Here is a 25,575-nt window from a genome sequence, read left to right as displayed (position 1 = left end):
CTCTTATTAACAATATTTTGTTTCAGAAGAGGCTTAAGGCAGGCTTAAGCAAACATGATGTTTTTCCTAAAGGAAAATATTATTTGCAAGTATGTTACCTTACACACTGGCTGTACTCCAACACGTCCTTGGGGGGTAGGTTCTTGGGAATTCTGAGCATGTTTTTGTTTCCACAGAAATTAAGTTACCAATTATGGATAGATTTGTAGCTGCAAAAAGAATAAAATCTAAGTCCATAATTGTTGTAGCAGTACTACTGTTTCTGTCCTCATTGTTTCTGTAAGAAATTTCATGCTGAGCCTCGAATGAGGAACATTTTCCCTTCTATCTTCCTCCTTCTTGTGGCCAAGGAAAGAGACTAATCCCTTGTGACAATAACGTATTCAGTTCCTCACATACTATGTGCTTAATTCTGGGAAACAGTGTGTCAACATTAGAGAAAGCGCCGAAGAAGGATAGAGCCCCTTCCTGAACGACTACAATCTAGTAGAGTCATCAAAACAGAGCTCTATCAAGAGGAATGAGTGCTAAAATCATTTCTGTAGGAGTCAAAGAGCAGGAAAAAAATCACACCTAATGGGGGTGACTGGGTTAGCACCGAGTTAGGAAAAACTTCTTAGAAAAGGTGGTGTTTCTCAAGAACTTTGGAAGATGCTAGAATTCGGCTAGGTAGAGATTGTGATCCAGGTGGCTCAAAGATGCTTAAGTGAGAAGGTGTGGGGCTTGTTCGGGTGGTGTTTCTCAAGAACTTTGGAAGATGCTAGAATTCGGCTAGGTAGAGATTGTGATCCAGGTGGCTCAAATAGTCCAAGCTGAGATGCTTAAGTGAGAAGGTGTGGGGCTTGTTCGGGAAGCCATAGGAAGTCCGCTTTGATGAGCCTTAAGGAGGGTAAGCATACCTGCCTAAAAACAGTGGGAATATAGCGTAGAGAGCCTTGGCCACCAAAGCGATGCATCTGTACTTTATTGAGTTTGAAGAGCAACTGAGAGGTTTGTGGGTTTTGTAATTTTAGGTTTGTTTTCTGACTCTATAAGTATATGAATTCATTTAAATAAATTTGGGTGATACCAGAAACAGTCTGGAGAATCTCCCATAAGCTTATCATCCAGAGATAGCTCTTCTAACAGTGGGTGCATTTTTTTCTGGCCTTTTTTTCTATACATTAAAAAAATAGTTAAAAGGTCATTCTGTATGTAGTTTTTCTGTGTTGCATTTTTTATTGACGTGATCTTATTTCCCCATATTATGAAGTAAGCCACGTTTTACATTACTACTTAATATTCAGTTCTATAAATAAAAGAGAATTTTCTTATCTATCTGAAGTAGTCCCTTTTGGACATTTAGATTCTTTCCAGTTTTTTGTTAATACAGTGTTTTGCACAGTAGTTCAGATTTTTTCCTTAAGAGTCATGTGTAGAAGTAGAATTGTTGGTTTGAAGAGTGTGAATATTTTAAGATACTTCATATGTATGCTTAATTCTCCTCCATACAAGTTGCACCACGATTCATTCCCAGCAGCAGATATGAAAGTGTTAGTCTCGCCACAGCTTTAGGATCATTTCTTAACTCATGCTTCTTTGTTTGCATTTGATTACTAATGAGAATAAACTTCTTTTCATATGTTTACATCCATTTGTAGTTAAAAAATTTTTTTTCTTTAGTATGGCTTTTAAAATTGGTTTGGGCTTTTCTTGTTTATGTCATTTGGACTTTTTTCCTTTTTTGAATGTATTCAAACTTATCCATTCCTTTGTGGTTTCTCCCATTGCTGTTAAGTTTAATAATTGTCTCTCATCCAATAACTTTTTCTAGTCTTTTTGTTTTGTCTTGGCCTCTTATTTTTAACTTTGAAATATCTTGTATGTACAAAATGTATAAAACATGAATGAAATAAACACCCATGTACTCGCTATTCAACAAAAGAAAAAGAACTTTGTGGGTATCCTCAACCCGGCCATTCACAGGGCAGCTGCTTATCCTACATTTGCCGTTACTCGTTCTCTTGCTTTTCATTAGCTTTACCACCTGTGACGTATTCCTCACCAGTACTCTATTAAGTTTACCTCTTTTTTGAACTTGAAATATCAATAAAAGCTGAATATTCTTTTTCCATGACTTGCTTCTGTTGCTGAAGAGTCATTCATACTGTAATCGATTCCTTTTTATAGCTGTGTTGTAGCTCACAGAATGAAAATACCAGTTGATGGATTTGGGGTTCTTTCTAGATTTTACTATTATGTACAATGCTGCTTTAAACATTCTTAGATATACCTGGGGCCTAGACTTTCTCTAGGGCAGCGGTTGTCAAAGTTGGTATAGGAATTAGAGTTCCTTGAGCCCATTTCAAGGGGCTTGAGACTCCAAAACTGTTTGCATAATAACACTGAGACATCATTTTCCTTTTTCACTGGCATTCTCTCACAAGCATACAGTGGCGTTTCCCAGAGGTTACATGGCATGTGATATTGCTGTGACAGATGATAGAATGTGTGCTCATGTGTCCTTATATTTAATTGTTTTCTGTTATAATACCTAATATAGTAACTACCAGTAAATATAACCCATATAAACAAACAAACAAACTCTTTAGAGCCCTCATTTTTAAGAGTGTAAAAGGGGTCTGGAGACCAAGAAGTTTGAGAACTGCTGCTCTAGTTTGTAGCCAACAGTGAAATGGGTGGATAGTAGAATAGGCACATGGTCCACTTTACTAGATGATGCCAAACTAGTTTCCAAACTGATTGCATCTCTTTTCATTTTAACCAGCACTTTTTGAGTGTCCTTATTTTTCTACATCCTGAAATCTGGCATTGTTAGTGTTTTTTTAAATTTTTGCCCATCTGATGGGAGTGTTGGGATATCTCATTGTGGTTTTAATTTGCATTTCTTTAAGTACCAGTGAGTTTGAGCATCTCTTCATATCTTTATGGGCCATTTGGTTTCTGCTTATGAAAATCACTTCTTCAGGCTCTTCTTGGCCCTTTGTTCGTCCATATAAATTTTAGAATCAGTTTATCATGTTTTTGCAAAAAAAAAAAAACCCAAAACAAAACAAAACCTCTTTTGGGATTTTGAGTGGAATCATGTGAAATCAGAAGATCAGTTTTGGGGGACTTGACATCATCTTGGTTAAATTTTCTAAGAACCTGGTTATCTTCCAGATACTTTATATGTTTTATTTTTATGGTGGTTTAGACAGTATCTCTTCAGAATTTATTTTCTAAATGATTGTTGCTGGTTTATAGAAAGTACATTTGACTTTTTTACATTAATATTGGACTCAACCTTACTAACTCTTATTAATTTCAATAATTTATCTCTAGATAAGTGGTATTTCTATGTAGACAATAATATCACCTGGAAATAATGATAGTTTTCTTTCAAACTTTGCAATTTTTAGAGCTTTAAGTGCTTCTGTTTTATACTCACTGGAACATTTAGAACACTGTTGAATTGAAGCATTGATAAAAGCCTACTTGTCTTATTCCCGGTCTTAGAGAGATACCCCCGAACACGATCTCTGTAGATATCTTTTATCAAAATGAAGAAGTTTCCTCTGTTCCTGCTTTGCTAGTCTTAGGGTTTTGTTTGTTCTTTTGTTCCCATCACAGTTGCGGGTTGAATTTTACTAAATGCATTTTCTTCATCTATTGAACACATTGTATCGAATGAAATGTTCACTTGGTTTTTCGCTTTTAATCTGTTAATATGGTGGCTTATATTAATCAGGTTTTTAAAATATATTGCTGTAGTCGGTTAGGTGATACTTTGTTTGGGCGTTTTACATCTGTATTGAAAAATTGGCCTGTAAATTTCTTTTCTTGCACTTTTCTTGTGTGACTTTGACATTAAAATTATGCAACCTTCATAAAATGAGTTAGCAGTGTTTCCTCTTTTCTACTCCCTAACAGGTATGGTCATTGTGGAGTTCTAACCTGGTTTCCCATAAATCACCCCTCCTCCAATTGATTATTGTTGTTTTATATATTAGTGGTTGCTTACATACCATGTATTTGCCAATATCTTTATCTATCATTCCTTAAGTTTCAGATCTTTTATCTGGTATCATTATTGCTTCATCTTAAGTATAACCTTGAGATTTTCCCTTGGTGAGGTCTTGGTGGTAAACTTAATTTTGAAAATGTCTTTATTTTCTCTGTTTTCTTTAAATTGTGCAGTTAACCTTGCAGAATGCCTTCATCTTATTAGGCTGAGGGAGACAAAGTAGTTAGAGAAGTAGAAGAAGTAGGAAATGTTAGTATCATAGATGATCTCTGAGAGGAGAATTTCAAGGACAGGAAGATCAGTGAATAGAAGGAAACTCTGTACGTAAAGGTACATAAAAACGGGATTGTTCTTATCAACTGCCCTCTCTGGAAAGGAAGGGTGTAAGGAAAATGGCATTTAAAGTGGAATTAGTATAGCAGATTGACTTTGTTATAAAGCAGAAACTAACACACCATTGTAAAGCAATTATATTCCAATAAAAATGTTAAAAAACACAAAGTGGAACTACACTCCTGGACATTTTACGTAAACTCTCTGGATTATGAACCATCAGGGATCAGCTCAGGCTTTATTCATCTTTGCGTCTGCAATTCCTAGCTCTCTTTTGAGCTAACATATGGTGGGTGATAATAAATTAGTCCTCATAACTAATGAATTATGTATTATCCCCAAGAGAGGAAGCCTTTAGAAGATAGGTAGGTAGACAGACAGATAGACACACACACACACAGGCACTTGGATTTCCTTAAATTCTACTCCAACATTCTCCAGGTCAACCTTTTAAAGTTGTCACGATCACAAGAAGAGGAAAAGATGGGTTAAGAGTTTATCAAGTTTTGTCCTTAATACATGTCTAAAACTATCAAGCCTTTGATAATAGAGAGTATAATATGATGTTGTAACTTTATGTGGGTACAATATATATTTGTGCTCTTGGAACTTTTGCAAACATTCACCACATATTAAGTCATAAAGGAAGTCTCAGAAATTCCAAAGCAGCTAGATCATACAGACCATATTCTCACCCCGTTAAGCAACTAAATGAGAGGTAAGGTACTTAAAAAGAAATCAAATGTTAGGAAACTAAAATAACACCTCTAAATAACCCGTGGGTTAACAACTTTCCTGCAATGTGTGTAATTCTTACTTCTGCTAAATAACTCATAGGGTAAAGAGGATATCACAATGGAAATTACAAAATACTTAAAAGCTGAGCAAGAGAATATCTGTGGTCTCACTTTCATTTATTAGAAAACAAGGCCCAATAAAAATCAGGTAAAGATTCAATTCAAGGAGCTAAAAAAATGCACACGAGTAAATTAGAGAAAGTAGAGGAAAAAAGAGCAGATATTCATGGTATAGGAAAGAACGATAGTAGGTGTAATAAACCTAAGTTGGCCTTTTGAAAGAACTAGTAAAATAAACAAACCTCGGATGACTGATTAAGAAGATAGCGAGAAGGCAAACACATACAGTAGGAACAAAAAGCAGATAGAATTATAGATGTGGTAGAGATTTAAAAAAATCATAAGAATTCAATGACCAGCTTTATCACAGTAAGTTAGAAAACTTAGATTAAGTGGAAAACTTTCTGGAGAAAAGAAAAATCATCTAAAATTGTCTCAATGAGAAGTAAAAAACCTAAATACATCAATGACTATTAAAGAAATTGAATTGGTAGTCACAGACCTCTACCACTCTTCCCACCCCACCATCACAAAGGCACACACATACTCGTAAGGCCCAAGGTCTTTTGTTAGCCCCAGGAATGCAAAGATAATTCATAATCAGAAAATGCAGCAGAGGAATTTACCACGTTAACAAAATGCTTCTCAGTGAAATTTTTGAACAGGCACAGTTCACAACCAAAACTATAAAAAGGTACACATTGCAAAGTCTCTTACATCTCTTGTGCCTCTTCACTCCCTCTTCCTCTTCCTTCTTTAGCTAGCCATATTTGTTTTCTGTTTCTTTTTTCTATATTTGTTTAAGCAAATACAAACATTTGCAGTAACCAGATTAAATGAGGGGAAATGTTTATTTCAATAAAGACAGAAACCACACTGGCTATAATTCACCTTTATGAAAAACGAACAAATCTTTTACCAAACGATAAACTTTCTTAGCTCTGAAGTGTGCCTTCTAAAATTCTACAGCAAAGGTCATGGTTAATTGTGAACCTTCAAAATGATTCCCAGAGCGTCAGGAAAAAGACAGTGATCTACAATATTATTTCTGTAATTCTACTGGATATAAAATAACCTAGTTATCAATATGGCAAGGAATATAAGAGGTATAACGTTTGCCAGTCTTGTCAGTATTGGCTCATGGTAGCAACACAAAAATCTCTAGACTACTTAATAATCTGATAGAAGAAATATACAACTTTTTTTCTTTTATGGAGAAAATTATAAAGTATGATTAAAGAACATTGAAAACAATAGATCAAAAGGGAGATAAGTCATCCAAGATACAATATCTCGTACATATCCAGCATATGAATTGAGCTCTTCAAGGATAGGAGCTGAAGCACAAAGCACCTCCCCTCTCTACAACAGACCAGAGGTCGGCTCAGTCCTGTTGTCATTGTTGTTGTTTTTTAATAGCCCTTGAGCTAAGAATATTTTTTGTATTTTTAAAGTGTTGCTAAAAAAAAAAAATAAAAGAGGAAGAATCGGCAGCAGAGGCCATATGTGGCTTCAAAGTCTAAGATACTTAGATGTTTACCATCTGGCCCTTTACCGAACAATTTTGCCTATCCCTGTAATAGGCCCGTAGTTCTCAAAGTGTGGTCCCTGGGGCGGCAGCAGCATCCTGTAGGAATTTGCTGTAAGTGCAGATTCTGGGATCCCACCCATGAATTAGACACTCTAGAGGTGGGGCCCAGTTATCCCCGTTTTAACAAGCCTTCCTGCTGACTCTGAGAGGTGCTAAAGTCTGAGAATCGCCGCTATAGGCCAATGGCTTAATCCCATCGTAGATGATCACCTGCATCTCAGTCTCTCACCAGCTAGCTTCACCGGAAAGAGAAGATTCAGGGTAGGTTGTGGCCAACCAGCAGAGGATGCCCTAAAGGGAATATTCCATTATTTCAGCCTGATCACTCCCATTGTTGACATTTACATGGTCCAGCCAATAGAAGTGGTCCATCCAGTACAAATGCTCTTCCGGGGTCCCACCAGGACTTTAAGTGGATCAGTGCTCAGAGTCCTTGGAGAAATAACAGATGCTAAGAGGTTTTAAACTACTGTTGATGTTTGATAGTTGTATATTTGCTGCATCTGAACAGTATGACACCCAGTTAATAAATTTTCTGGTTTTCATTGTCAGAATACTTTTGTATTTTTTCAACCTTTTTATATGAATTCTAGGCACATTTATAATATCTATAATATACTTTCAAGATTTTCTCAACCAACTAATAGATCAGTTAGAATTTAATATTCTGTTCATAGGGAGAGTTCTACCGTATGTTAATAAAGATTCATTGGCGTTGTGTTTAAAATTTTCAAAGTGCCCTTGATCTTCATTAGACTGTGGATAGATAGGCAGACCTTATCTCCATTGTACAGAGAAGAAAATCAAGCCCAGAGTGACTTGCTCAGTCTCCCTGTACATAGTTAGTAGCAGGGGTCTTCTGATTTCATCACTGTGCCTGGTATCCTGAATCAGGCTATGAATTTTTTTCACACTTGTTAACCTTAAACCACAGTTTCTGGCTGGTTGGTAATTTCACCAGCCAACAAATGCACGAGGGAAGAAGGAAAGTTAATAATGGAATTCTCTGTTTTATGAGTAAGCACTGTATTCTGTTTATCCTGCAGCACTTAAAATTGTGTATGTGAGAGAGAGCGTGAAGGAGGTGAGCATGCACACGCAGGGAAGAGAGGAAGAAACAAAAAGCTGAGAGGTCATCTTTACCCTGGAACATTTAGTCCTGTCTAACCCGGAGGTGAATTACCATTGCCATTTATTTAGTTCTTTCTCTGCAAAATTAGGAACTTTCCACTTTGTTTGGTGGGGATACACTGTATAAATATAAGACCAATTTACAGAGCAAAATTGATGGAAGAAGAAATAAATAGTAGAAAGAGACAGTGAACCATACAGGTGTGGTGATGGTTCACTGAGGTTTCTTAACAGAGGAGTGGCCAAAAATGAGCTTTGAGCTATTTTGAACAAATGTAAGGATGAGGCTTAAAAGTCCACCACTTGAGATTAATGTTGGTTTGTGGTGAAGTTTTCACTGGTCCTCAGCAAGATGAAAGTAATAAGGACAAGGTATTATGAGAGTATACACATAAATATCTGTGTGTAAGGCAAATCTCTTCCTCATCGCTATGCTTTAATCACTGAGAGGTAAAGTCTTTCAAAGTGATGTGTCCTAGGTGGTGGGGAGGGGTGTGCGCACATGTGTGTTTTGATATCTTCAGATACCTTTTGAGTGTACATGTTCAGCTTCTTCCTGTAACATCTGGATTTACTGAAGGACTGGTTTTCAGAAAACTCCCTAACACTTGAGGGTTCTGTGGAGGGGAAAACATTTTCCTTTTACCCTTCTAGGTTCTTTGACTGGCCTAATAATTAAATTGATATAAGACAGATGAACCGGAGAAAAACACAAGTTTAACATGTGTATCCCTTGTATACGTGGGAGAGACCCAGGAGGACTGAGTAACTCTCCGAAGTGGCCCAAGCCACCACCTTCAATACCATCTCCAGCTAAAGACAGAATATGCTAGGGTGGGGAGTCATTTATGAGAGGTGACCAAGAAAAGCTCAGTGAACAAGGGTATGGTTGTGCAGATCTACGTCCTGGCCTTTCCCATTGATAAGAGTTTCTGGAGATTTCCAATCCTTCTCCTCTTCCTGTCACAGAGAGGGAGGCACTTACAAATGGAGACTTCCTTTATACGTGTAAATGTTTCTTATAAAAGGGTGACTTGTACTCACTTTAAAGATTCCTGTATGTGCTGTTTGTTAAAAATATCGGCCTAAAATAATCAGTATGCCAAAGAGGTATGTTTTGGGCTGTGTAGTTTGCTTCCCCTCAGTTCAGTTGTCTGGGAGCTGTGTTTGAAAGCGGCAAATGGTGTTGTCATAAGCAGTTATTATTACACTTGGCCTTGTGGTCCCAGGCCAAGTTTTCCTTACCTTAAATGCTCAGTTTTCTCTCTGTTTCTCCCTGTGTGTCCTTCTGTCTCTCCCTCTCCTCCCCTCAGCCCTCTTCTGTGTCCTCTTCTGCCCCTACTTTTCTCCAGCCTCTCTCCCTCCACTCCTACATGACCTCCTCCCCAATCCTCTCTTGCTCTGTCTTTTCTAGCTGTTTCCATCTCTACCTGTCTCTAGGGGTAAATGTTTAACAAGAGGTGTCTCATATGTAAGCACATGTCCTATTAATAACAATAATTAATCATTTTAATCTAAATGGAGATTTCTGATTTCAAAGATCTGTATCCCTAAAAGCTATCCAAGAGCAATAAGCTTTACATTTCTTGGTAATGGGCATTGTCTTGTTTATGGTGTCCATAGTGGTAATATCAGCAGTGGTAGGAGTAATGATAACAATAATGTTTGATTCTTCTTCTTATGGCTAATATTTTTTGAGTTTTTACCACTTGCCACATGTTGTCCTGGGGAAGTGGTAGTCTGCGGACCCTTGGAGATGCCCAGGACTCTTCAGGAGCCCATGAGGTCAAAGCTGTTTCCACAGTGATGCTAAGAAGCTTTTTTCCCTTTTTTGTTTGCTCTGATTACGCAAAAGCAATAGTGGGCAAAACTGCTGCCTCGTTGGCCCGAATCAAGGCACTTGGCCATTATAGTCTTCACTGTCAGCACTCTCAGTTAAAACTTTTTTTTTTAAGTCAATTTTATTTTAGAAAGCCCCCGATGAAGCAGTAAATTTTATTAAATCTTGACCCTTGAGTACATGGGCTTTAAATGTTCTGGGTAACAAAATCAGGAAGTACACATTAAATACTTATGTGTGTTTGAGTTGCTAGCTAAATTAGTCACATTTTTCATGGACCACCATTTTTATTTGAAAGAACAACTGTTAAGTAAACTATGGTTATTCAGATTGGGGTATTTGGGAGAAATTTTCTTGAAGTCAGACAGTAATTTCAAGGAAAACACTATATTGGTCCAGTGGAGAGTGCTGTCCAGTGGCCAAACTGGATGATCTGACTTTAGGGGCAGGTGCTCCCAGGGTCCTTTTTGCTGCTAAACAGTATATAAATTCTTTTATATCTCAACTCATGTTTATAAATCATAATTAAAGAAAAGTTGTCCTTTGAATACTGATGAACTTTTGAATAGACAGAGCTAAAATACCATTTTCCAAGGTTAACTTACAACAGAACCACTCATTGTAAAGATTAGAAAAATAGAGCCCAGATATTGAAAGCCATATCCAAGGTAACACTCTACAAATACATGATTTATGGCCTCATCTTATATTTTATAGTGCTTGAAACTTTCAAGTACTTTCATATATACATTTTTCTCTGATCCTCACACAACCCTGTGAGTATCTAAAACAGTTTAAAGGTAAGGAAATTGGGACTCGAGGATAATTCCACGGATGCTCTTTATATTTCCCCACCCTTTCAGCTGTTATCGCTGAGGGCCTGAAATAACTCAGAACTACTGGAGAGGAGAGAGAATCTATACAATTTGGCAACTAACTAGGGGAAAAAAAAAAAAAAAAGAGATGAAGGAGCCGGGCAATTTTCTGAAGTTTCTTCTTTGGGTCCCTGGGAGGGTACCATTGACAGAGAAAATAAAAAATAGAGACGGAATAGATTCAATCAACAAATGTTTCCTGAAGGCCTTTTCATTGGCACTATGTAATCTGCTTTGGGGGCTTCTTAGGATGTATATAGACTGTGCTGTTACGATCTGTATATGGGAAGATATGGCATAAACACGAGTAACTCTGATTCAAGGGTGCTAAGTGCGTAGTTTAGGTCCTGTAGCTAGTCACAGGAGGGAAGGAATTACTTCTAGGCCCAGGGAAAATTTTTATGGAAGAGGAAGTATTTGAAAGGACTCTTGCAGAATGGTAGAATTTGGATGTGCAAAGGTGGTTGTGAGGAGACAAGGAAAATTTAGTTACAGAAAAATAGAGCAGGGTGTGGAAGGAGGATATAGAGGTATGTAGAGGTTGGTGAGAACACAGCATGTGTGTAGGTGGATAATGAGAAATTATTGGCAACAATTATTCCAGTGAATTAAGGGAAATGTTGACTGCTACATACATAGTTTTCCATTTTGTATTTAGTTCATTTTCAAAAAAGACACTTGGCAAACGTGTCTTTTTAAGTACAACCTAGTTCTTTCTTTATACATAAAAGTTCATTTTTCATTGTCTAGGGTGAGTATTTTAAGTTCACATAACATAATCGATCTTCCTAGATGTTGGTTTATGGTTTTAGAGGGTTATGCAAAATATTTTACTATGGTCTTATTTTTTAACTCTGTGGTGGCTTGTCTTAAAATAAAGCTGCAATTTTTAGATAACTTTATTCTAGTCATACTTAGAAATTCCATCAATCCTTTAAATTGCATTTTCATCTGAACTGCATCCCTGTGTCTATCTTCAAGTAGCTTAGCTTTATCTTCCAGGTCTTTCTTCTCCTTTGGTATTAGTGCTGGTTATCATTCACTGCTGAATTTATCTGACTTGGATATTTATTACTGTTTTTCCCCTAGATAAGTCAGATAAGTATGATCTACGTGATGTTGAAAGACTACAACAAGATGATAACTGGGTTGAAAGTTACTTATGCTGGAGGCATAATGTTGTAGATGAAACACTGAAGATGCTTGATGAGAGTTTTCAGTGGAGGAAAGAAATGTCTGTCAATGGTAAGCTGTTCGGGCTTCCCTGGTGGCGCAGTGGTTGAGAGTCCGCCTGCTGATGCAGGGGACGCGGGTTCGTGCCCTGGTCCGGGAAGATCCCGCGTGCCGTGGAGCGGCTGGGCCCGTGAACCATGGCCGCTGAGCCTGCTTGTCTGGAGCCTGTGCTCCGCAATGGGAGAGGCCGCGGCAGTGAGAGGCCCGCGTACCGCAAAAAAATAAAAAATAAAAAAAATAAATGGTAAGCTCTTCAGTTTAACCTTGACTGTGTACTATATCCCCTGCATAAATGTTACTATTTTACACTTATAGCGTATTTGCAGATATTCTTGGCAGTCATCAGAAATATCAGAATATAATGTTTTATAAAGACACAGTAACATTTGAAAGGAACATCTTATGAATAAATCTTAAAATAGGATTATTCATAAGGAAATCAGATCACCAAGGAGCAGAATCACAGATTCTTCACTGACAGCAGAGTCTCCTATTCTGTGTCTATTTGGTTTAGAACCATTAAAATATCAAGACAGCATCTTCGCTACTAGGCCTAGAAATAAGGGGATACTATTTGCCTGTTTTTCTCAGTTGTTGCCTGGTGTCTGTCTCTATTCCCAGAGTTCCTTGTGCTAATAGGTGCTCCATGTGGAATTACTATACGAATGGGAGTCCCCAAAAAGCCGGCTTATCCCCAAGAATGCCTATAGCAGCCTCCTCTTAACTTCTTGATTTCAAGGCCCAATTCTAGATTGCAATTCCCCACCTCTCCCAAAAAGGAGTTTTAAATCTTAGAGGGGATTTTATAATAGTGTTCAAGTACATGGAGAACTCTTTTCAGGAGAGGTTACCCGTTATCTCTCTCCTCCTAAAAAATTTAACAGGAAGAAACTGGCACAACTACTAGTTTCGATGAGGTATAAAGAAGGATTTCCTGACCTTGAGGATTATAAACTCTGGAGTGACTGAGTCTGGAGACTTAATACAAAATAGTCAACAAATAAATCCAGAGCAGATACTCTCCGCAGTCATCCTACTTGGAGAAGGAATCTGTCAGAAGGAGAGTATTTAAAAAATAATTTGATTGGAGATATAAAAACTAGGTAATTTCAACAGTGAAGCATTTATTAGTCAAGCAAAGAAATGTAAACCTGATGTTTCTAAATCATTTAAGTACAGAATAAACCTTTAAACTCAAGAATAGTTTTCTCTTACATAGAATTACTAGTTTCTAGTGGCAGACAGCAGAGAGATGATGAAAGGTGGCTGGGGAAAGATAAAGAAACCTTTGAGAGTTCTCGGAGAAGTACTAATGAATGACACACAAGCCTTGACATTTGCTGCCTTGCTGTGTTGGTTCTCGGCCTCACTAGAGAGTGGACCTCCTGCTGAAGGATCTAGCATTTTTCTTGAAGTATTTCCCACCTGCCCCAAGATTATAAATGTATTAGACTCTACTGGTTATCAAACTTTGATTTCTTATACCACTTCTGAGGCTATAATGTGGACATTTACTGCCATGTTCTTTTGAAATTGTCCAATCGTGATAATATTTGTTTGCAAGTCATTAGGTGAAATACAACTAGAACATGGAGATGTGTCCACATCATAATGGCTGATATGTAAGAGGAAATGGATTTTTTCCATTTCTGTCATCTGTGTCTTTATGTAGTTTTTTTTCTACTTAGTAAGAAACACCATTTTTTATCGTCAGAGGTTCTTTCCAGATGTTTGCATAAGCTTTTTCTTTTTTTAGTAAGTTTATCTTTTTTTATGTCAGAGCTACTATATTAACAGTAACCTTTATGTTGTAAGTTTTGTTTTTAAAAGGCGTCTAAGTTACAATTACTCATCCAACTTTATCACTTTTTAGACCTGACTGAAGCCTCCATTCCCAGGTGGTTACTGGAAATTGGTGGTATTTATCTCCACGGTTATGACAAAGAAGGCAACAAGTTGTGTAAGTATAATGTACGTACTGGCTTTTCAGGATTTTGAGATGTAGCCATCCATCTCAACTGAATTAATAATAGGCAGAGCTTTCTACGTATGTACCACACGTCAGGTTTCCTACAATAGGGATTGTTAGGGTCAGCTGGACCAAGCGTCAGATACTTAGTAGTTGAATGTACCGTTTGCATTATAATAAAGTAGGCTGTAAAGGCAAGTGCCACATCCCATCACACAGCCAAAAGGATGTAACTCAGAGTCATTATCTTCTTTCTAATTTACTGATGTTAAAATTCAACCCAGTATCTTTATGGAAAATCTTTTTGATAGTCACTAAGGGTGGCTAAATGGGCCAAGCCGAATTTTGGGCAAAGGGGATAGAGGAATAACTTGGTTTGTACCAATGCTGGGACTCAGCAGGAGTGTCAGAGCCCCATCCTGAGCAGATGTCCTGCCAAGGCAGTTTGCTGCACGGTCGTGCCCGCCTTGCGCACCCTGTGTGTGGCCCGTGGTCGGCTCCTGTTGTAACAGTGCTCTCGTAGCGTTTTCCTCCCATTGCTGGCTCCCCCTCAGTCTTCCTTTCCCATTCCTCTTATTCCACCTGTATCTCACATGTGCTTCCCAGGCTTTGTTCCTTTCTTGGCCTCTTTTCCTTTCCAGCTGATGCAGTCTCCTTGGGTGATCTCAAGTACGTTGGCACCTTCAGCTGCCTTCTCCCCAACAGCGGTGACCCCAGGCTGTCCCCAGGCCACATGCACGTACACATCCAGCTGCCCACCGGATTGATGGTTGGCCGCCTTCAATACAACACACAGCTGAACCACATGCGTCCCACCACCCGCCCTCCCTGTACTCCCAGCTCGGGCCCACAGCCATGGGCTCTTCCTCTGACAGAGCTTCACTTTAGCCCCTCCTCCGATTTCAGTAGCACTTCCTCAGTTCACTCCCAACCCCTACCCCCTTAGCATTTCATGCAGATTTCTTCAAGCCCCGCCTGTCTCTCTGTTTAGCTGCTCCTCTCACCACTCGTCACATCTTGTCCTAGCTGCCACCACTCTGAATGGTTGCCAGGCTCCGTCCCCACACACGACACCCGCTCATGCTGCCATCGTGCTTCTGTCTGGGCTTTTCTTCTGGACGGAACATTTTTCTAGTGCTCTGTTTTTTGTTAACCACAGTGTAAAGTACTTTTAGGTTATTACCAAATATTGTTTTTTCCCTTACTTACTAAGGGGGGAAGTGTATTTTCTAAGGGGGGAAAATAGTTTACCTTTCTGCTACTCTTTAAGGTTCCCTAGTATATACTATTTCGAAGAGATGTTTTTAATCTGAGAAACAAAATAAAGACAAATGTTAAGGAAAAGGAATGATATAATATATGCATAAATAATATTATAATGCCATAAATATTTTTTCTTATTTTTATCTTATGACCTGCTTAAAGTCTGGATCAGGGTGAAGTATCATATAAAAGACCAGAAGACCATAATGGACAAAAAGAAGCTTATTGCGTTCTGGTTGGAACGGTATGCTAAGAGAGAAAATGGGAAACCTGTAACAGTGATGTTTGACCTGTCAGAGACTGGAATAAATAGCATAGTAAGCATTTTTCATTAATTCTAAATCATTGTTTATCATGACATCCTCCCTCTCTCCTGTCCTCCCTGCCACTACCCCCTTGACCAAGTTGTCCTGTAAAATAGAGCTAACCAAGTCATGTTTGGGATTTATTTCCAACCCCTGCATTGTGAGTGAAGTCAAACGTGGAATAGGATTTGCAAAAAATTAAATGTGCTTCAGTATTTGGCATTGAAACTGTAGATTTCCTAGAAATGTTCCTTGTCTGATACGTAGGATATGGAAGGAAGACGTCGAGGCTGGCAGAGTAATGAGTAGATGTGGTAACAGTGAACTTTTCTATCAGAGCTAATAATACCCTATACAGCACCTCCCCGTGCCTGGCACAGAGTAATGCACTCAGGAAATGTGGAGTACAGTAACGTATGCTCTCCAGCGTACCATTACCCGCATGCCATGTTTTGCAGTGGCGAGATGTTCACCTGCATTTTTGCACATCCAGCACTTTGTGATTTTGTTGAGGTTTTTTGTTTGCTCGTTTAGGTTCGCTTTCTGTTTGATTTGGTTAGCTTTGGAAACCAGTTTTCTTCAGGTGATTTTGCCAAGCTTAAAAAATAAATAAAACCTACCGGTCTTTAATTTGGGCCCTTGTGACCTTAGTGCCAACTACAAACCCTTCAGCAGCGATGAGGATTTGTTGGCGCATTTATTAGAGCTGTTGTCTCTTAACACTCAAAGCTGGGCTAATTCTGGTAGCAGTGAAGTGGTGTTCGGAGACATGCCTGGGGCAGCGTTGAAATCTTTTTCAAACTCCAGTTGGCAAAGTATGTTAATATCCCTGAAGTGTTCGTATTCATACTCTTTGCCTGGTAACTAACTTCTGGAAATCTATTCTAAAGAAATAAACCTGAGTATAGAAAAAGTGTACATCAAAATGTTTTTTCAGAGTGTCATTTAAAATGGTGAAAAAGTAAAAAAAATGTAAATGTCAATACAGTGAAGTGAATTATGGTGTATCTAATTGATGGAGTATGTGTAGCTATGTAAAATGGTGTTTGTAAAGAATTTGTAGTAATATTGGAAAATAGCTTTTTTTTTTTTTAAGAGAAAAGGGCGACAGGGTTATATCATAGTGATACATAGCCCCGAAAAGGGAAGTCTTAGACATTAAACAAACAAACAAACAAAAAACAGGCTAGAGTTTTTTTAGGCAGTGGGACTACAAGTTTTTTTTCATCTTTCTTTGTCTCTAAGAGTCATTTGCCCTGGGTTATTTTTTCAATCTAGTTTCCATGTCAATGAGTTCTAGATTACAGAATAAACCATTTTATACCCAAAATCTAAATCAAAATGCCTAGATAAATAAATATTGCATAATAATAAATTACGATTCTGTTATTCTTTATGTATGATAGTTTTCTATTTATTAACCCAGAATCATAAAAAATAAATGTTAATGTTTTTTATTGACAAATACAGGGGCAAGGAATTGAGCTGATTATTTTTCAAGCTACTTATATGCTGTTTCATTATCTTTAATTTATAAAGTTTATTTGCATTACTAAGTAGTTAAATCATTAATGTTTTCAAATACTAGAATCTTACTGAATTATGTTTATACATGACCCTCGTAATTCAGAAAAGATTTAAGTCAACCTTTAAAGATGTATACATAATTGCAAGTCAAAATTTAAATTATTTACTAGAGTTAGGCCACTAATTTGGCTTTAAGCTTGCCTGAAAGAAATGGAATCATTTAAAATTACTCAGTGAACACAACATCATAAAGCAATTATACTCCAGTAAAGATAAGACAAATAAAATAACTCAGTGGACATACTTTAAAACCAGCATTTTAGGGAAGTTTATCTATTGCTGATACTTGAACCAGAAGAAAAGTCTTTCTTTTTTTTTTTTTTCAAGTTTTATTCTTTAATTTAAAAAATTTTTTTTGATTGACTGATTGATTGATTTTTTGGCTGCACGCATGTGGAATCTTAGTTCCCCTACCAGGGATCAAACCTGCACTCCCTGCATTGGAAGCGTGGAGTCTTAACCACTGAACAGCCAGGGAAGTCCAGAAAAGTCTTTCATGGGTCTTCAAAGGGAAGACATTTTACAAGATAATGAATAGCATCCTTGAAAACATCCTCACAGAACGCAGAGCAGTGGGTTTCACGGAGCTTCTTTATGTAGTACCCACCAATACACGTACACCAGTGGCATCCTATCAAATCGGCTTGAATTAGCAGTAATTTGGGATTTTATAAGCAAGGTTATTCAATTAAAGATGAAAAGAATATTGGACAGAGACTTTTGGGGCAAAGTCTGGAAGCCACAGATCATATGCTAGGTAACCAAATCTTTACATAACTAGTTATTTTGAGATACCTTCTTTGACTCTTACTTAACTACAAATTATTCAACTCTGTGCACAGTGGATATAATGATTAGTTATAAAGGTATTGTTATATGCTAGGATTTATCCCATAATAAATACGTAATATAGTTATGGATGCTTATTTTCAGTTTATTAGCGTTAAAGATGCTACAACTCACATGCTAGGAATAACTTTATAGACTCAGATCTCTAGGGCAGCTCACCTTTGAGTAACTGATAGATTTAAGTTTGCCTGGTTGTATCTTTCATCCTACAGTCCTTATAAGATGGTTGATCAGTAAGTCAGCCTGTGGCCAGTGGAAACACACGGAATGAAATGATCCATGTGAATAGTAACCCTAATAATCTAGTTTCATGTTGCTGTGTTCAGTGCAGTAGAACCAATAGTCAACTGTGTCTCCTAGAAATTGAAGTCAATGAACAACCTTTAAATATAAACGAAAAAACTCTAATTCTTATTCTAGGCTCCTACACAAGAGGAAAGAAGCTAGAAGTGAAGTAGATACAGCACACCAATATGATCAGATTAACTGTTGTATAAAAGATTAATAAAATATATTTTATTGACTATTATGAGGTATAGAAATTAGGTTTAAAAAACAAACATATCAGAATTAACATGCATATATATTGTCGTTCCAAGTAGTCAGGTTGAAAACTATATACTTGTTCTAATAATTCTTTAATTGTTCGACAGATGTTTAGAATTTCTTTATGGGGGTTCCTCTTTATTTTTTATTTATTTATTTATTTTTTTTTTGCGGTACGCGGGCCTCTCACTGTTGTGGCCTCTCCCGTTGCGGAGCGCAGGCTCCGTACGTGCAGGCTCAGAGGCCATGGCTCATGGGCCCAGCCGCTCCGCGGCATGTGGGATCCTCCCGGACCGGGGCACGAACCCGTGTACCGTGTACCCTGCATCGGCAGGCGAACTCTCAACCACTGCGCCACTAGGGAAGCCCGGGGGTTCCTCTTTAGATCCGTTTTATAATGCCACATTACCTTAGCAGCCTGAAGTATCTAACTAGTCTGGGGTAACATGAATGATGTTTAAGCTAATTTCTTTAACTCAGTTTTAGGACTGATTATTATAAGTAGCTTAATGACTTAAAAACTAACTCCTGGGAATATAAATATTTATTTATGAACTATTTTTTAAAGAATTTAATAATTACCTCATTTATATTTAATAATTTATCACTTTTAGAAATATGCAATCTAAAATTCTCTAATGTGGACACTCTTAAAGATTTAAATGTATAATCTTTCTTTTAGGACATGGACTTTGTACGCTTCATCATCAACTGCTTTAAGGTTTATTACCCTAAATACCTCTGTAAGTAACTTCCTCCTTTATAAAAATACAATATAGCGAAACTGTAGACAGTGTCTAAGAATTGTGGAGCTTTGTATTATTTTAGACTTTAATACCTGAGACATTGTTTTCTGGTGAAGAGCTTAAATATGTTCTAGAAGTTGAAGTACATATCCTAGTAGATACAGGAGAAATTTTTCATAAATAATCATTGTCCTTTACAGTTAGTTTTAAGAGTTCAAGTTATAATCTGTGTACATGCCATCCTGTCACACACACACACACACACAGAGACGTAAAAACGTACATTTATTTCCAAGATTATCCCATTTTTACTAATTTTTCAATTGAGAAATTAATTTTAAATATTATTTGGAACTTCTTACATGCAAGAAACAGATGAGCAATATTGGTAACTAAAGTATACTGTGTGATAAGCAATACTCATACATAAAGTACATTGTGTTTCTAGTTGCTTTTTTTAAATTGTCATTAAGAAAGCACTTGACTAGTGTGCACGACATTTGAATCTGGTTGCATTTGGAGTTTGTTTTTAATTGTGACTCTTCTATTAATTACCTGAATGAAGAACTCCTAAATATTATATATTCATTTTTGACTTAATAGATTTACATGATGGCTTCCCCCTAGGGAAATCAAGATGCCATTCCACATAAACAGTCAAATATTTTTAAAAACCCCAGTGGGTTGAAAGTGAAGAGACAGAAGAGAGGCAACAGGGACATCAGAAGTGGAAACTCAACAGGTCTGCCTGGGCACACCCCTGGCAAATACCACAATTAGTGTCTTTGGGGACTTGTGACTCAGGTGACACTACAGCATGAAATGCCTAAGTCATTTTATTTTGACGTGCTTTCACATTAGTGTTAATGTGATGTGAGAAACAGACAGAAAGCGTGGTGGATATCGAGGATCATTGCCACTCCTAGCCCTGTGCTCTCGTGTCTTCAGAGAGAGTGTTGATGAACATTTTTAGGTAAAGAGAATGTCTAGTTTGGGGAACCTGTAGGATCTGCTGTTCCTTCTGAATTCTTCCTGGATCTGGCATATACCCTGATTCATTAAGACTTGCTGAGTGGTGCCAGTCATTGGTCAGTAGGGAATCACTGCCCTGGATTATTAGATTTTTTTCTTTCATGTACAAAATGAATATAAAATATCCACTTGTTTACTGAAATATCCAAAGGGGTTTGTGAAGAGCTATTTATAAAGAACATAAATATTACTATTACTTTATAAAACACATCTAAGATTCTTTTGAGAAAACTATTAATAAATTCATGGGTGTATATCAAGATGAACTGAACACTGTCATTCCAAATAACTAGAGATAATATATTTATTCTAGCTACATAATGTTTTGCAGACATTGAATTTTTTTTTTTTTTTTTTTGCGGTACATGGGCCTCTCACTGTTGTGGCATCTCCCGTTGCGGAGCACAGGCTCCAGACGCGCGGGCTCAGTGGCCATGGCCCACGGGCCCACCCGCTCCGCGGCATGTGGGATCCTCCCGGACCGGAGCACAAACCCATGTCCCCTGCATCGGCAGGCGGACTCCCAACCACTGCGCCACCAGGGAAGCCCACAGACATTGAATTTTATAGAATCTTAAGTTGATCATGTTTCAAAATTTGTCATGAAATATAATATTCTTAAAATCTTGAGTCAAAATCTTTTTAGGCATATCTCAGATGAAAACTGAGGTATTGAGCACCAGGGTACCTCTTTGCAAGTACCTTGTTCCTTACATGTGCATTATTTGTCCTACATTAATATAATCATTCTAGGAAGTTCTCTGTTCAGGGAAGAATGAAATTATGTTTTGATTCATCTGGAATAGAAGAATGAATTTGTTATCAAAAATCCCCTCTGTGGGTTCTGATTCTTTCTCACAATTGTTAATAGGGCTGCTTAATATCTTCATCTAAGTATACAAATAAAATTTCTGTATACTTTGGAATTATTGGTTTCCTGAGGCTCATAATATTAAGAAAAGTTGAAATCATTTTTGTTTCTTAAAACATAATGATTTCTTAAAAATGGGGCAACTGTCAGAGTGGGTTTAACAATATAATATCTAGAAAACTAGAATTGAAGCCATAAATTAGACATTGAAATCATTTTAAAGCTCAGTGGACTTCAGCACTAATATGACATGCCACATCCAGAGTTTCCACTTACCCACTTACTATTTTGTTTGGTACCTTTCTGCAAACAACAAAAGCAATAAATGAATAAAAGAACACGCTATTTGCCAAAGGGCAGTGATAGTACATTATTCATTTCACACAAGCCATCCTCCTAGGTGAGCCCCTCACCATTGTGAGAAGTCAGTTTAGTTCTAGCACCACTCACACTTTATGGAATTAAAACCGAGTCATCCATCTCAGTTTTTAGATAAATTTAGATCACTAGTTTTTTTTAGGCCAGGTATAAGTGACTACTATTGTGGTACTAAGTCACAGACAATGAATTTTTTTTATCTTTCAGCAAAAATGGTGATCTTTGATATGCCTTGGATAATGAACGGTGAGTATATTACTTATACTTTCCTAACATAAAACGTCTGATTTTTTTTTTCTTTGCCAATTTAGCCGTATTTCTATGGTTGTTTAAAAAAGAATGTTATTGTGTTTGGTGTGTAATTTTAAGAGGCTGGAGCTAGAACATGCAAAGGCTGTTCCTAAGCAAACTGGGCCAGCGTTGTACCCCCAGGCTCTGGGGATACCCATTAGTCTTGTCTAAAAACAGTTTTAAAATGTTCGGTCATTCAGGTAAAACTATAGCCAGAAGACCTGTTTGTCATCTACAGATGGGATATGTCACAGAATGCAGACCTTGGCTAGGTTCTCTCATGGGCTTCAGGTGTTGAGGAAGAAAATGGGATGAATCTAAAATTTAGTCCAAATCTCTGTAGTCACATAATCCTTAGGACAGTCATGGTATATATTTTTGGCAAAAAAAAATTTAAACCATTGAAAAACATTCTTTACCAACTCGGATGTGGTTGTAAATTTAATGTTATTTTCAGAATGTGCATTTTCATTCATGTTTGCCAATCAATTGTTACATAGAAAGCAGTAGAGAAAACCAATGAAATCAAAACTCGGTTTTTTGAAAAGTTCAACAAAATTGACAAAACTTTAGCTAAACTGATGAAGAAAAAAAGACTCAAATTATTAAAATCAGGAATGAAAGAAGAGACATTACTACTGACCTTACAGAAATGTAAAGGATTATAAGGGAATACTGTGAACAGTTGTGTGCCAAGAAATTAGATAACCTAGATGAAATGGGCAAGTTCCTAGAGAGACACAAACTATCGAAATGGACTCAAGATTCTGAATAGAAGTATAACAAAAGAAATTGAATTAGTAATCAAAAAACTTGTCACAAAGAAAAGCTAAGACCCTAAATGGCTTCACTAGTAAATTCTACTAAGCATATAAAGAAGGATCAACACCAGTTCTTCTCAAACTCTTCCAAAAAATAGAAAACACTTCCCAACTCATTTTATGAGGCAAGTATATCCCTAATAATAAACATCACAGAAAAAGAAAACTAATATCAGACTAATATCCCTTATGAATATAAATGGACCAGCCCTCAATAAAGTAACAAACCGAATCTAGCAGCATATAAAAAGGATTATATACTATGATCAAGTGGGATTTATCTCAGAAATGCAAAGTTGGTTCAACATATGAAAATCAACCAGTTATCCAACATATTAATAGACTAAAGAAAAAAAATCACATGATCATCTTAATAGACACAAAAAGTATTTGACAAAATCCACTACACTCTCCTGATAAAAGCACCCAAGAAACTAGGAATAGTAGGTTCAAAGAGTTGGGACAACTGCCAAGTTAGTTGGATCACAGTAGTTCACACAAGACTACCCTCACTTATGACACTAATTGTAAGTTCAAGGGGTTTCCAAAACTACCCTCAGGTTTACTGGAATCATTCACAGAACTCACTGAAAGCTATTGTACTCAAAGTTATGGTTTATTACCAGGAAACAATTCAGATTAAAATCAGCCAAGGGTTAAAAAAAAAAAAACATATGGTAGAATCCAGGGAAGTACCAAATGTGGAGTGTGTTACTTTCACGTCATCAATATGTGCCAGTGCTCATGAAGTATTTTCAAACAGGGAAGCTCACCCAAACCTCAGTGTTCAGAGTTTTTATTGGGGCTCCATTTCCTAGGCCTGACCAGTTTATCACATGGTTCATCTCAGTCTCCAGTCTCTCCAGAGGTCTACAGATACTGTGTGACCCAAAGCCCCCACCCTAAATTGTATTGTTCCAGTGTGACTCGGGGTCCCTAGGCAAACAAAGACACTCCAACAGGCATGAAGGTTACCTCCAGAAGCTGAGGGTAAAGGCCAGACCTTTCTTTGGGTAAAGTTAATTTTTCACAGAAGAGAATTTCCTCACCCCGATAAAGGGCATCTATGTAAAACCAACATCTATGAAAACCCACGGCTAACATCATACTTAGCAATAAAAGAATGAATATTTTCCCCCCTAAGATCAGGAACAAGATAAGGTTGTCAGCTCTTACCACTTACATTGCCAGGGCACTTTGGCAAGAAAAAGAAATAAAAAGCATCCAGATTGGAAAAGAAGAAGTCATACTATCTATATATGCAGGTGACATCTTCTATATGGAAACGTTTAAGGAATACACACACACAAAAGCCTATTAGAACTAATAAATGAGTTCAGCAAGGTGGCAGGATACAAAGTCAATACACAAAACCACTTGTATTTCTGTACACTGGCAATCAATAATACAAAAATGAAATTAATTCCATTTATAATAGCATCACAAAGAACAAAATACTTAGAAATAATAAAAGAAGTTGAAGACTCATGCTGAAAACTACAAAACACCATCGAAGGAAATGCAAGACCTAAGTAAATACTCATCTCTTGTTAATAGATTAGAAGACCTAATATTGCTAAGATTCAATGCAGTCCCTGTCAAAATCCCAGCTGCCTCCCCTTTTTTTTTTTTTACAGAAATTGACAAGTTTGTCCTTAAATTCATATGGAAATGCAAGAGACCCAGAGTAGTAAAAATAATCTTGAAAAAGAACAGTGAAATGGAAGGACTCACACCTCTTGTTTTTTTTTTTTTTTTCTTTTTTTGGCTGGATTGGGTCTTAGTTGAGGCACACAGGATCTTTTGTTCTCATTGCAGTGCGCTGGCTCTTTGTTGCAGTGCACAGGCTTCTCTCTCGTTGTGGCGCACCGGCTCCAGAGCACATGGGCTTTGTAGTTGCGGCATACGGGGTCTCTAGTTGTGATGTGTGGGATTAGTCGCCCCACAGCATGTGGGATCTTAGTTCCCTAACCAGGGGTTGAACCAGCGTCCCTTGTGTTGCAAGATAGGTTCTTAACGACTGGACCACCAGGGAGGTCCTGTACCTCTTAGTTTGAAAACTCACTACAAAGCTATAATAATTAAGATGTTGTGGTGTGGACATCAGAATAGACATATAGATCAGTAAAACAGAATTGAAAGTCCAGAAATAAACCGTAACATTTATGATTAATTGATTTGTTAATGGTCAGACAATTAGGTGGAGAAAGATTAGTCTTTTTAATAAATGGTACTGGGACAACCGAATATCCACATTCAAAAGAATGAAGTTGGACCTCTACCTTCCGTCATATACAAAAATTAACTCAAAATGGGTCAGAGTTAAAATTATAAAACTCTTAGGAAAAAACATAGGAGTAAATCTATATGACTTTGGAGTAGGCAGTGGTTTCTTAGGTATGACACCAAGAAAGCACAAGCAACAGAAGAATAGATACATTGTACTTCATTAAAATTGAAAACTTGTGTACCTCAAGGGACACCATCAAGAAGGTAAAAAGACAACTCTCAGAATGGAAGAAAATATTTACACATAAGACATCTGATGAGGGACTTAGGTCTAGAATACATAAATAACTTTTATAATGCAACAGTAAAACGACAAATGGCCAAATTAAAATGGGTGAAAGATTTTAATAGACATTTTTCCAAAGAAGATATGCAAATGGCAATAAATACATAAAAGATGCTCAACATCATTAGTCATTAGAGAAATGCAAGTAAAAACCGAATGAGATACTACTTCATACCTACTAGGATGGCTGTAATTAAAAAGACTAAAGTAACAAGTGTTGATAATGATGTGGAGAAATTGGAGCCCTCATACATTGCTGGTGAGCATGTTAAATGGTGCAGCCACTGTGGAAAAACAGTTTGGCGGTTCCTGAAAACATTAAACATAGAATTACCATGTGACCCAGCAATTCCACTCCTAGGTATATCCCCAAGAGAATTGAAAACATGTCTACACAAAGAGTTGTACACAAATGTTCTTGGTAGCGTTATTCATAATAGTGAAAAGTGGAAACAATCCAAAGTTCATCAGTTGAT

At 37.2% G+C, this 25,575-nt stretch overlaps 1 protein-coding gene across 4 annotated transcripts in view; it reads left to right on the top strand.

The window, feature by feature from the left end:
- Positions 1–25,575, top strand: part of MOSPD2 (motile sperm domain containing 2) — a 61,539-nt gene that overhangs the window by 2,809 nt on the left and 33,155 nt on the right. For 3 of the 4 annotated variants that reach the window (XM_027095723.1, XM_027095722.1, XM_027095726.1), the window contains exons 3-7: positions 11,723–11,878; positions 13,740–13,826; positions 15,261–15,415; positions 19,068–19,128; positions 21,620–21,658. In XM_027095723.1, the coding sequence (XP_026951524.1) occupies positions 11,723–11,878; positions 13,740–13,826; positions 15,261–15,415; positions 19,068–19,128; positions 21,620–21,658 (498 nt within the window). Of the gene's footprint in view, positions 1–7,833; positions 7,962–11,722; positions 11,879–13,739; positions 13,827–15,260; positions 15,416–19,067; positions 19,129–21,619; positions 21,659–25,575 lie in introns of all 4 variants that reach the window. The other variant, XM_027095724.1, reaches the window with a different exon arrangement.

The sequence above is a fragment of the Aethalodelphis obliquidens genome, unplaced genomic scaffold, assembly GCF_003676395.1.
Source record: "Aethalodelphis obliquidens isolate GAN/ISIS:26980383/991018 unplaced genomic scaffold, ASM367639v1 scaffold94, whole genome shotgun sequence".
NCBI lineage: Eukaryota > Metazoa > Chordata > Mammalia > Artiodactyla > Delphinidae > Aethalodelphis > Aethalodelphis obliquidens.
This window is presented reverse-complemented; position numbering and strand designations above follow the sequence as displayed.